This window comes from Suillus fuscotomentosus (assembly GCF_016647785.1).
Source record: "Suillus fuscotomentosus strain FC203 chromosome Unknown F5891scaffold_6, whole genome shotgun sequence".
Lineage (NCBI taxonomy): Eukaryota > Fungi > Basidiomycota > Agaricomycetes > Boletales > Suillaceae > Suillus > Suillus fuscotomentosus.
In genome coordinates this window covers 1,018,901-1,030,375 of record NW_024539518.1, presented here as the reverse complement: position 1 = coordinate 1,030,375, position 11,475 = coordinate 1,018,901, and the positions used below count along the sequence as shown (strand labels likewise).

General features: G+C 47.7%; 4 protein-coding genes across 4 annotated transcripts; 2 read left to right on the top strand and 2 right to left on the bottom strand.

The window, feature by feature from the left end:
* Window positions 1-291: 291 nt before the first annotated feature.
* F5891DRAFT_942681 (P-loop containing nucleoside triphosphate hydrolase protein) lies at window positions 292-3,565 on the bottom strand (the record flags this gene model as incomplete). Its single annotated transcript, XM_041374436.1, has 11 exons — window positions 292-407; window positions 841-857; window positions 997-1,066; window positions 1,123-1,315; window positions 1,367-1,478; window positions 1,535-1,965; window positions 2,023-2,222; window positions 2,271-2,435; window positions 2,489-3,181; window positions 3,244-3,436; window positions 3,488-3,565. The coding sequence occupies 11 exons, from the start codon at window positions 3,563-3,565 to the stop codon at window positions 292-294; spliced, it is 2,268 nt and encodes a 755-aa protein (XP_041231519.1).
* A 3,115-nt stretch (window positions 3,566-6,680) lies between these two features.
* On the top strand, window positions 6,681-7,850 carry F5891DRAFT_632970 (uncharacterized protein). Its single transcript, XM_041372575.1, has 5 exons — window positions 6,681-6,925; window positions 6,990-7,213; window positions 7,313-7,382; window positions 7,524-7,614; window positions 7,673-7,850. Coding segments are annotated over exons 1-5 (525 nt in total). The 5' UTR covers window positions 6,681-6,787; the 3' UTR covers window positions 7,675-7,850.
* Window positions 7,851-7,858: 8 nt separating this feature from the next.
* Window positions 7,859-9,030, bottom strand: F5891DRAFT_1007304 (uncharacterized protein). The gene is made up of 2 exons (XM_041360464.1): window positions 8,757-9,030; window positions 7,859-8,647 (listed from the first exon to the last, which is right to left on the bottom strand). Exons 1-2 carry the CDS (start codon window positions 9,024-9,026, stop codon window positions 8,027-8,029), a joined length of 891 nt encoding a protein of 296 aa, XP_041231517.1. The 5' UTR covers window positions 9,027-9,030; the 3' UTR covers window positions 7,859-8,026.
* A 339-nt stretch (window positions 9,031-9,369) lies between these two features.
* Window positions 9,370-11,420, top strand: F5891DRAFT_976061 (cora-like Mg2+ transporter protein-domain-containing protein; the record flags this gene model as incomplete). The annotated part of the gene is made up of 9 exons (XM_041376582.1): window positions 9,370-9,455; window positions 9,515-9,839; window positions 9,891-9,967; window positions 10,018-10,106; window positions 10,156-10,257; window positions 10,305-10,343; window positions 10,399-10,673; window positions 10,724-11,101; window positions 11,154-11,420. 9 exons carry the CDS (start codon window positions 9,370-9,372, stop codon window positions 11,418-11,420), a joined length of 1,638 nt encoding a protein of 545 aa, XP_041231516.1.
* Window positions 11,421-11,475: the final 55 nt, after the last annotated feature.

Genomic DNA, 11,475 nt, shown 5'->3' with positions numbered 1-11,475 from the left:
CCCCACCCTGAACGTTCCGATACTTGGATTTAATAATCTAGCGCTCCCTCCACCGCAGTCGCACTGACCAATCAGTGCACTAGTGATCCTGCGTACTAGTACCCTTATTTGCACGCGTGGAGCACGGTGATCCTATCCCTGTAGCAACCGTAACAGGTACGGAGCGGACAACCATTTTCCCGATAAATATCCGTTAGCTCATGTACAAAGTACACGCAGCCTGCAGCGAGTCAAGGTATACACTTTACTCCAAAAGTCTCGCTCCGGATCAAACCTCGGTTAGTCCTAGTCTCAACCAATATCATCAGCATCACGCTTCCTCCTCATCTCTCTTGAAACCTTGTGCTGCGCCGATTCGTGCTTTGCGAGTTCTGCCGAAACTTTGGACACGGGGCTCTTGGATATTTCTGTGTGAGAGGGTAGTTAGTAAACGCAAACCTTGCAGGTCAAAATAGGAATGCAAATATAAACGAAACTAGCGTTGACCGAGCAAGACAGCGCAAAAACCACCGACCCATGACGCCACTTGACAGATGACACAAGATAAACAGGTCCAGTTTGACCCCAAAATCAACGAGTAAAGTGCAAATTGACACAGAAACCAGGGAAACCAGCGTCCAAGAGCATCGAAAGGGAGAGCGACTGGCTTGGACGAGTGGTGGGACGGGACGGGATCCCGGGTAGATCGACCAAGTGGGGACATCGATAAACATATCAAGCATGATAAAAAGAGAAAAAGGATCATTACGAAGACAGGATTGATAACGATAGAACCAGAATATAAAGGCGGCATCGTGCCAGCGGAACCAAATCCATATGAGAATGGGCAAAGACTCGTACCTTGTCTGAGATCGTACCTACAGAAGCAAATAATCAGCCGTGTTCCGAGCTCAGTCAAGTAAAAGAAATTCCAGGCGGCCATCGGTTTACTCCCCGAAGGAAGATCCAACAAATCCAGCAAGAATACCATCAAAAAAATTTGTGATAGATACGTACATCACTTCGTCGTCATCATTTGTCAAGAAGGTGATCGCCGTACCCTGTTTGCCCGCACGACCAGTACGACCTGCACCATTAATATCGTTAAATCACTTAAAAACCTAGATAAGGGAGATACCCTACCGATACGATGCACGTATGCTTCGATGGTACCTGCCATCTGGTAGTTGATGACAAGACTCACATCTTGCACATCGATACCACGCCCAGCAAGGTCCGTGGCAACGAGGATGTCGGAATCCCCGGAACGCAATGACTGTAGGGATGCCTCCCGTTGCTCTTGTGTCTTTCCAGAGTGTAGCGTTGCCGCGGACCACTAAATAAAACCCAAGGTCAGCGACCAACTTTCAAAATGACAGTAACATACCCCAGCACGTGAGAGATCCTTTGCAACCATGTCTGCCGTCTTCTTCTGGTTGACGAAGACAATTATCGGTGATGGATACTGGCCACTGTTCAGAATCTCCAGCATCACTTGCCTGGAAACGTGCGTGATTAGCATGGTGCCGCGAAGACATGCACAAAAGAGACAAACTTCTTCTTCTCGTCTCCATTGACAAATTCAACTCTCTGTTCGACAGTATCGACAGCACGACCAGCTTCACCAATAGTGATGGTAGCAGGTCTCTTGAGATATTTCCTCGCAAGCCGTTCAACAGCAGGAGGCATGGTCGCACTAAATAGGGTCGTTACCCGAGTACGACCCTTCCTTACTTCCTCGCCGTCGACGTCCATTGCTCCAGTATCCTCGCCTGCCATCGTCTCACTCGGAAGCTTGTCAAGGATGAACAACAAGTCGGTTTCAAACCCGAGGTGCACCATGCGGTCTGCTTCGTCCATGACGATGTAACGACATTGAGAGAGTACGAGCACATGCCGCTCTAGAACATCTTTCAGACGTCCAGGAGTAGCAATGATGATTTCAGCTCCTTCACGAAGGTTGAACTGTTGTTCTTCAACTGCACGCTAGACACATGATATTGAGTACAGATTCCGAAACTTGAGAAGAATGTGGTGACGTACACCACCGACTATAGATACACAAGTGAAGCCCAGTGGCGATGCAAACTTGCGTGCCTCAGCCTCGATCTGCTGGGCAAGCTCACGCGTAGGGGCGAGGATGAGTGCATAGGGACCGAGGTGGCGGTTCTCGTCCGTGAAAAGTGGCATGTTGGAGATAAAGGTGAGCATAGGGATGACGAAGGCTGCTGTTTTTCCGGAACCTGTTGCGATGTTAGTACATGAAGAGAGTAGAGGGGGAAATAATGCACCTGTCTCTGCAATACCTATGATATCGCGGTTCTGCAGTCCGATGGGAATTGCTTGTCGTTGAATAGCAGATGGCTCTTTGTAACCAATCTTGTCGATGACACTTAATATCTTCTGTGGGATCTGTGACTCTGTCCATGAACGCAGGGGGTGGGGTATCGAACCACCTTCAGGTTATCGTCAGAGCCCGCGACCAACACGTATGAATAAGCAGACATACCTCGAGCAGCAATGCTAAAGTCCTCCCTAAATATCCGCCAGTCACGCTCCCTCATCTCTTCCAACGGCTTCTCCGACCAATGCCTCTCATCAAGACCGCTTTTCGCTGCCATCCTTCTTTCCATTGCGTCAGCCAAGTTGGCAGTTGCAGCCCCTCGACCAACCCTCTCGCCACCACCGTCGTCAAATCCACCAACGTGGCCACGACCAAACATCACCTGCGCACCCTGACGGTTCACACCAACAGCAACAGGGGAATCGCTCGAGAATGTGTCTTCCTCCACATTCCAATCAAAGACGAATTTGCGGTCATTCATTTTGCGGACCTTGCGTTTCTTGGTGTTCACGCCAAGATAGCGATCACGTACGGCACTGAGGTCGCTCTCGGTCATAGGAGGCACATAGGATGTACTGGGCCCCGAAAGAGGATCGCTCCCACTCACATTGCTGGTGCTATTAGCAGTGCTAATGGGTGCAGGGGATGCGCTGGAGGAAACAGGACCAGAAGGCGTGTTTGAGTTTTTGAGACGGTCGGCCCTTGGACCTGTTGGAGCATTTGGTATGTGTTTTGGTGGTGGGGGTTGTGCACGACGGTCGTCTGGAGGGGGTCCACCACCTCGACCTCTCCGCCCGTGTCCATGTCCATGTCCGTGCCCATGTCGGGTATCCTTTTCAGGATGTCCATATCTTGACTCTCTGTCATCATCTGTTAGCACGTAATCAATACCAGCTGCGCGAAATGAGAGGAAATCATACGTCGAGCAGGAGCACTGCTGTACCTAGCAGTACGCTCCCTTTCCTGCTCCCGCTGCCTCAATTCCTCAGCTTCACGTTCTAGAGCTTCACGGTCCGTCCGTGACTTCTCATCGCGTTCCCGTTGTTCTCTGAGCTCTGCAGCACGCTTTGCAATAGCTATCTTTGCACGCTCTTCTTTTGAGAGGAATTTAGGCTGCACATGAATTAAATCAGCATTCCATTTTCGTAAGATGGCCAGAGTCACCTTTGCAGCAGCCTCCCGTTCCTGCTTCTGTTTCTGCAGCAAGGACTCTATCGAAAGTGGTTCTGCTCGTGCTGCCATCACAAAGTGCTCCTAGATGAACTCGACGACCAGTGCGTTGCACTGCGTTCGTCACTGTACTTGAAAAGAAGCGTTAGGGTTCCGAATTGGGTGATAGGGCTCTTTTTGCAATTATTAAGTTTTTGGAGAACCAATATTTCTGAAATCTCCTTTTTGAAGTTGTCCACATGGGAGATACATGTGAAACGTTTCTTGCAGTCACATTGTACCACAGCGCCACTCTAACGTGAAATCAGCTGTCTGTCGATGGGCGGCTTCTCATTAATGGTACTTTAGTATTCACATCAAGGACTGAGTTGGTTACCAGACATCCCGAATAATTTTAGCTTACCACTCGGTGCATGAGTGGGTGGGTGCCATAGCTACTTCGTTCCACAAACTCAACTTTCCTGCGGGAAGTCAGATCTCTTCAAGTAATGCCCCCACCAGATTTACAGAGATTGTTGCGATTGTTAGCGATATTTTAATGTTCACTGGTTTGCTATTAGCTAATGATACTTAGTACACAACAAGAAATGTGTTTCGTGTAAATCGACGGACCCTCGACCAAATTTCTCCTTTCTGCAGAGCACTTGGCAAGCATTTCCCTAAACGATACTGCTAGTTGGTACATATACATGCTTCGGGAAGACAATCGAAGTCGTGCCAGTTTCTACATCATAGTCGGCCAGTAGTTTAGCGTGATATTCTCGAACGCTAAGGATGAGGCGAGGTCCCAGCACAAACATCTGCACGCTCAATAAAATGTCTAGAGCACCTTCGAGTATCAGAGTTCCCGTAGAATCTGAATTCTGCAGAATTGATTATCAGCTACACGGAGATGTCAGCGACAGGTCGGCGCACCACGAGCTTTGGAGAAGTGTTAGCAAGCTCAAGGCAAGAGACACAAACAAAGCTAGCATGCACGGAACTTTAGCAGAAAAAGATAAGCACATTCACATTACAAGCTCACCTTGCAAAATAAAACACGTGAGATTTTATCAGCACTCTGAAACAGTCCCCGATAGTCGATCCTGTCGATGGACCAAGCCGTCGCATGTCACGGAAATGTTTCAGAACAATCCAGGTTGAAAGACACAGGGTGAGGACCTCCCAAACAGTGTTGAGCGTCCAAACGATTGAGCCCAGAAACCGGACATCCGTCTCAGATGCAAAACCGCACATATATTTACCAGAGAGGATCAACTCCTCTAGTGTTGTCCAATGAGCTGCATCCTTCAAGTCAACAAGTAAAGCTTACCCAGTACATAATCCCTAAGTCCTATTGCCGCGATTACTCCACAAGAGATGTTAACCGCCAGGAAGATAATAACAAGAAATATAACCATCGTTCTAGATTTCTGATACATGGCATATAACCGAGCAATTATGATTACTTGCATCATGTTTCAGTCGAGTTAATATCACAAAGGTATTGCAGCTGGGTAACTCACTGCCCAACATGGCAGCCACGACCACATTTGTCCCATTACTTGCGTAGTATATGATATTGCCTGAAACACCCAATTAGTGATCACCGTCCTACTAAGATCAAACACTCCGACTCACACCTGGGTAATCATTATGTTACAAGTTCAATGTTCAGAATCTCACTCACCCCTGTGCATGGGCGTATTGATTGAATGGGAATGAGATGGTCAAGGAATACTCACTGCATCTGTCACCGAGACCAGTGGCATATTTACTGTGTGCTGCCAGGTCAGACGAATCGAACACAGCGCATACGAGACATACCCAGAATGCTGATACTGATTATGAGAAGGCCATTAGCACAGCACCAATCTGTTGACCTCCGAAACATACGCAGAATACAGCAGTCCAATATAGCGTATCTAGACAAATTTTGGAGTTAGCACAACTGCCGACCATGCTATAGGTAGTACGAACAATCAAATACAGCACGGTCATGAGAGACCAGTGTTGCCTCTGTTGCGAATTCATTGTATTCTTATTATTTCCTCTGATGTGATACTCTGAGCCTGTCACTCACCCAGATCAGTTCGATCTATACACCATTCTTAGTGAGTTGGCTGCTTCATCAATAGCAGCGACCTACCTCTTGTTCCAGTGTCAACACTGGAGACATCATAAGAATATTGGCGGCTTTTGAACACTGTCCCGCTCACCCCAGTCATATACCACCACAACGGCGGCTGTAACTGCGAAATCGTTGATGTTAGATCAAGATATCACCAACTAATACGACAAACCTGCCCAGTAGGTCATGAAAATATTCGAATTGATTAGCGGAAACCAGCTAGGATCATTTGAGACTACGGTCATATTCGAGATGCGTGTGAGCGAGTGGGAGATGTTGAAGGGTGTATAATAATCTCAAATGTGCTAGATATACCATCGTTCAACGTATCGCTAGAATCAAGGGAGCCAATGAACAGCTGACTTGCTTTTTCTGTGGGACAGCGACGGGCTTTTGGGCTATCTCTGATGCTATCCGTGGTCCAGTGGCAAAAGTACAGCGAATTCTTTAATATATCACTGGGCGACTTTCCGCATCCTAGATTCCGATTCAAACCTTAAAGGTCGGAGTATCATATAGACGTTTCGCACCTCGTCGCAATCTAGAAATGCTTTCCAAACCGCAGACCAATTGTCTAATGTACAATGTCGAGGTCTAGGTGTCAAATGACATGTAAGCGACTGTGTGTGCGGCACAAGTGACAACATATTAGTCACGAAGCTTGAGAGGCTCGTTTAGATTTTGAACGCCATTTGAATTTAGAAGGGCAGAACTCCCCTTCTAGATGCTCACTTGGATGCAGACTCGAACTTGCAAAACACTGACGTTTGATAGCGGCACGTCGGCACGAGGACTTGAGAATATAGATTTAGATTTAAAACGACGTTCTAAACCCTGCGGCAAGTGAGACGGTCATCCACTGTGACGCCCAAATCACAATTATATCCTATGCTGCTATCGATAGAATGAAGTTTCCGTATATATGCCGTCTTTGTGGTGCGGAAGACTGCAGAAATCGAGGAGATAAATTGGCAGCAAGTAGCAGTGTTCTGCCGGTCAGTGACCGCAGTAGTATTCCGAGTCGTTCAGTGACTATGGGCCTACAATGTATTCCTTATATAATAGAAAACGAATAAGGCCACGTGCGGCAGTGATGTATCGATGAGCACGCGCTCAACTATCTCAGTGATTTGATCCAAGCATCAATCTGCCATCGAGCTCTAGCTCGAACAGCCAGCACGAGGATGGCGCCCAACGATTTTGACTTGCGTATGCAGTCCCCTCGCCCGGAAACGCCCGAGCCATCATCGAAGCAGGGCAGGCGAAACGCCCAGTTCAATGATGCCCAGTTGCTTGACGCCGACGGTGCAATTTCTGACAAGGTATTTTTTCACTCGCATCCTGACATTGCATAATTGTGCCGATTGATCTACATGGCTTGTACAGCTCGAACGCTGTCTTCGTCATATTTTCGCCAAATATTGCACGCCGCGCCCGCCGCGCCCCCAAAAACACGACTCTACGACTCTCCTCACGCCCCCTGATGATGCGATTCTTGACGCCGCAGGGCTAGACGCGTGGGCAGAAGACACGAATGGCGCACCGTTTAGTGAAGAGACTAAAGAGGAGCTCAGAGAATTCTTGGACGTCACTGAAGAAGGCGAGCTGACGTGCGTGATATACCATTCTTTCATCTCTCCTACTTTTCTTGCATACCTATGTGTAATTGTTCCAATCTTCTTGGTGCTGATTCCTGTATTTTCATGTAGGTTCAAAGGCTTCGCGCAGATATATCAGCTGCAGACAGAGAATGATGAGGAAGAAACATGGAAAGATTTGGTACGTGCTCCAACTTATACCCATCCTCTTTGTTCCCTCAACGCCGTTTTGTTTCACTGTTCCTCGTATCCTGTTTCCATCCTCTCGTATCTTTCATCTTGGTCACTCTGCGATAAAATCGACTCAATCCTGCATTTTCAGTCAAACCACGGATTTGATCGTACCCTCACCCTTGTTTCAACGCGTCGGGAGGAAGAGGCTGAGAGCAGTCATATGCCTCTTTTCATGCCATGTACGTCAGGTCGCTCTCATTTCCATCTTTACGCGAATGCCAATCACCTCTCACGTAGGACGAGACCACAAAAACGTGTACAACCCTTGGTACATTTTGAACATACTAACCACAGACTAGCCATGACCTTACGATGCCCATGACTTCATTACTTATCTACCTCCGTATTCACGACTTCGTCCGATCTTTCGAACATTCCATATTTTAACCCACCTGCTGGATGATGTTCACATACTAGACTTAATCACATCTAGCATCTGCTGGTCTTCATTCCAATTGAGTGAGAGAACTTGCAATAACGAAGGGGTACTCCAAAAAAAGTCATAGAATCAACTGGATGACGACTAATGCCCAACGCCTATGTTGACGCTGCTGTACTCCATATATCTTTCAACAGCACACAAGATCACCTTTACTTGACAGCCCCAGTAACCCCATCCCATCTTCCACGCCATACCTCCACGCCATACCACTCCCCAGCATCCCATCCTACACCTACACCGGCACGCCTTAGCCTCTTCTCGGGGACACGCTGGAACAAAAGTCCCCACTCCTCGCTAGCACGTCTAAATGTGGCCGTGATGAATGTGGGGTCGCGCCTCTCAACAGCAAGGTAGATGATTGGAGGCTTGTAGGTTGGGGTTCCAGAGGATTTAGAAGGTGGTGCAGGTGATGCTTCGATACTGGAAAGTGAAGATGGCGGGGAGATAGGTGTGGTGGATGAAAGAGCAGAAAGCGCATGGATTGTCTCGAATAGAGGAGCAACAAGTGCTGTATCATAGATCGTATCGCTCGACACAATCAGATCAAATGGCGGGGCGAGGAAATCGCGGCCGTCATCGCCTCTTCTTGGCAAAGGTGCTGGCGATGTGATCGATACATGATCGTCCCATTTCCATTCCGTAGAGTTGACACCCCAGTCCAGCTCACGCACATGAACACGCCCAGGGACGAGATGCGCATTCGCATTGATGTTAGAGCGCAGAACAGACGCACAGACGTGCATGGTATCGGTAGCAAGGACATTGTATCCCTAGAGATGCGAGCGCAAGACTAGAATCCATGAAGCACCCGTCATATGCGGCAGAGCATGTTTATGATGGTGAGTGATCCTCTTCACGGTCATCTATGGACAATCGAACGCACGCCATGAGGCCAATCCCGCTGCCCAGTTCTACGGCCTTGGGGCGTGCTGTATCATACATATTATTGTTTGTTCCAGTCTCGATCGTTTTGGATTTGCCCTTGAATTCGGCAGAAAGGTAGACGGATAGGACTTGGGCACCAAGCCATAGAGCAGTCCCGTTGCTTATACCGTCATCTCGCTGAACAAGATGGAATGCGACATTATTAAGCGGATATGCGAGAACAGGCAAGTGTTTTGTGTGGTGAGCTGGTTGGGTATCCGACATGAAGTGATTTATGTAATGCTAAGTTGCTATTTCAAAATTATCGGAAGCAATGATTCTTCAGACTTACCATATAAGGGCAGGACTAGTACTGTGATGATTGATCCCTGTCGTGTTGGTCAGTGCCAGTGACTGGCAGCACAGCAACATACATTATGCAGGTTCCGACGACTAACGGGGCTTCGGCTGAGCGGCGGATGTGTGTCACCTCAAAAAGGTTGCTTCCGCTTCAGTACTTCTGTCAGTGCCTCGTGCTGACATGATACCACAACCATTAGTATATAAGTTCGGAATTCATGCGGGTCATGAACTGCTAAATCCAACTCCGAATTAGCTAGCAGCCATCATGAAGGTCAGCACAAAACGCTCTGATATCTCTCAAGATATAACCTTGAGGGGTGCAGCTTTGCCACGTGTAGCGCCTGATCCCATGTAAGATTTCTTCATACCCTCTTTGTTTCCTTGTTTTGACCGATTTATGCTCTTCCTAGGCACCTGCATGCAGCACCGTCGAGACCATGGCCATGGATGAACTTGGACGTTAATTCTGACTTGACTGATACAACCGTCGTGAATCAATCCTGGCAGGGCTACCCTCAGAACCAGTTCAGGAACTGGACCCCAGATAAAGTTCAGCGAAGTAAGATGTTCGAAAAGTGTTCAAAGGATCAACCTAGCACCATTTACTGGATGGATGTGTGCGACTCTGAAAACGTCGTCAGGTTTACCATCCCAGATATGGGAGGAAATGACCCTGGTACTACAAAAGTGCCAACAAAGGATCTGAATCAGTTTTGGGACATGCTACAGCACAACGTGAGTCTTATGTTAAATCTGATATGCTTGTTATATAAGATGTGATCGTAGCGACCAGAAAACATTCGAGTGCGATGGTTATTTGTGGATGATTTGACGCAGCCGGTCTTGCGCATGTTGGGGACAAAGTATGTGACATTTTTTACTCTTCTACTTGTTCTGAAAGCCTCATACATAGATACAATATCGAGCCATTCTTTTTCACGTCCTCCCTCCACTGGACACCTTCACGATATCAAGACACGCTTCGCCATGGAAAAGGAGATCGTAAGTCTAAATCTTCAACTTTGGGTCGCATGGCTCATGTGCATGATAGATATCACTATTGTCCTACCGTTTTTACAATCGCAGCAGGAATCGCGATCACCACACACTCGCCGGTCACCAACTGACCCCAAAGCATGGGACTCCGTGACTGGTGAGTGACTCATCACCTGCCGCAGCCATCCGATTTACCTCCGGCAGATACCCTGATCGATATCCAGGCTCCCTTTTCGACAGGCGGTATGTGTATTGATGTCCTCACATCAATACCTTCACGCTCAAACATCCTTTATAGATGGCCACGTACTCTTCTTTGACGTCCTCGCAATCCACATGGTCCGTGACGTAGAAGAAAACACTATTATATCCTATCATCCCGAGTCTAAAGGGCACCGAACACCTGCGAAGCACCTCCGCTCTCTCATACAGTTCGTGGGGGAAAGCATGTACTGGCAAAGAATATTCGGCAAGTCCAAAGACCCGACATTCCTTTTCCTCGCAATTTTATGGTATGCGCTAAGAGAATGGGATGAGTCCCTTGATTTGCTGTTTCGCCATGTTAGCGAGCTGGTATGTAGTTATTGTGCAGCGTGGAAGTAATGTTACTCAAACACATCCAGGAACTACAAGTACTGCAACTGGATAATATCTCACTTATAAATGACCTCCATGTCCTTCAAGCACGTCTTTTACACTACCAATCACTCCTTCACGACTTCGAGGTAGCAGTAACGTTTATCGAGACGACCTCCAATCCGGCCATGGAGTCCCATGAGGTTACTGACGAAGAGCGCACGGACTCAAATGCACTTATGAAGAAGGAGTGCAAAAATCTCCTCAGCGAAATTGATCGTCTAGAAAGGCGACGGACGATGCTGAGCAGTCGACTGAAGAATACGATGGACTTTACGTTTGCGATTGTTAATACTGAGGACAGCAGGCGGATGCAGAGGTTTACATACCTCACGATAGTCTTCCTACCAGCAAGTTTTACTGCAGTAAGCATAAAGGTCGTGTGTGCAGATCCTTTCTGACCGAACATGTCTTCAGTCTATCTTTGGAATGAACGTCATAGAGATCGATAATGGGACACAAACACTCGCTCACTACATGGTGGTCACCGTTGTGCTCACGCTTGTAACGATTTACATCGTCGTCATGCTTCAAGAACAGAACTGGGTTCACAGACGCCGGGCTACCTTGCTGCAGCGCGCAGTGTGGCCCATTCGTTTACTCTGGTGGATCATTCTCCCTCTACAAGATATGTGGGTACCACAATACAGGAGGTCGTCGACGGTTATAGATGTCACAGCGTGATGATCATCTATACCCGTAGATGGATTCCAACATATACATAGATACATAGATACAT

Coding starts and splice junctions, on each gene's coding strand:
- F5891DRAFT_632970 (XM_041372575.1), top strand. CDS start 6,788: ATGGCGCCCAACGATTTTGACTTGCGTATGCAGTCCCCTCGCCCGGAA. Junction 6,926..6,989: donor ACGGTGCAATTTCTGACAAG/GTATTTTTTCAC, acceptor TGGCTTGTACAG/CTCGAACGCTGTCTTCGTCA. Junction 7,383..7,523: donor AAGAAACATGGAAAGATTTG/GTACGTGCTCCA, acceptor CTGCATTTTCAG/TCAAACCACGGATTTGATCG.
- F5891DRAFT_1007304 (XM_041360464.1), bottom strand. CDS start 9,026: ATGTCGGATACCCAACCAGCTCACCACACAAAACACTTGCCTGTTCTC. Junction 8,648..8,756: donor GGATTGGCCTCATGGCGTGC/GTTCGATTGTCC, acceptor TCGCATCTCTAG/GGATACAATGTCCTTGCTAC.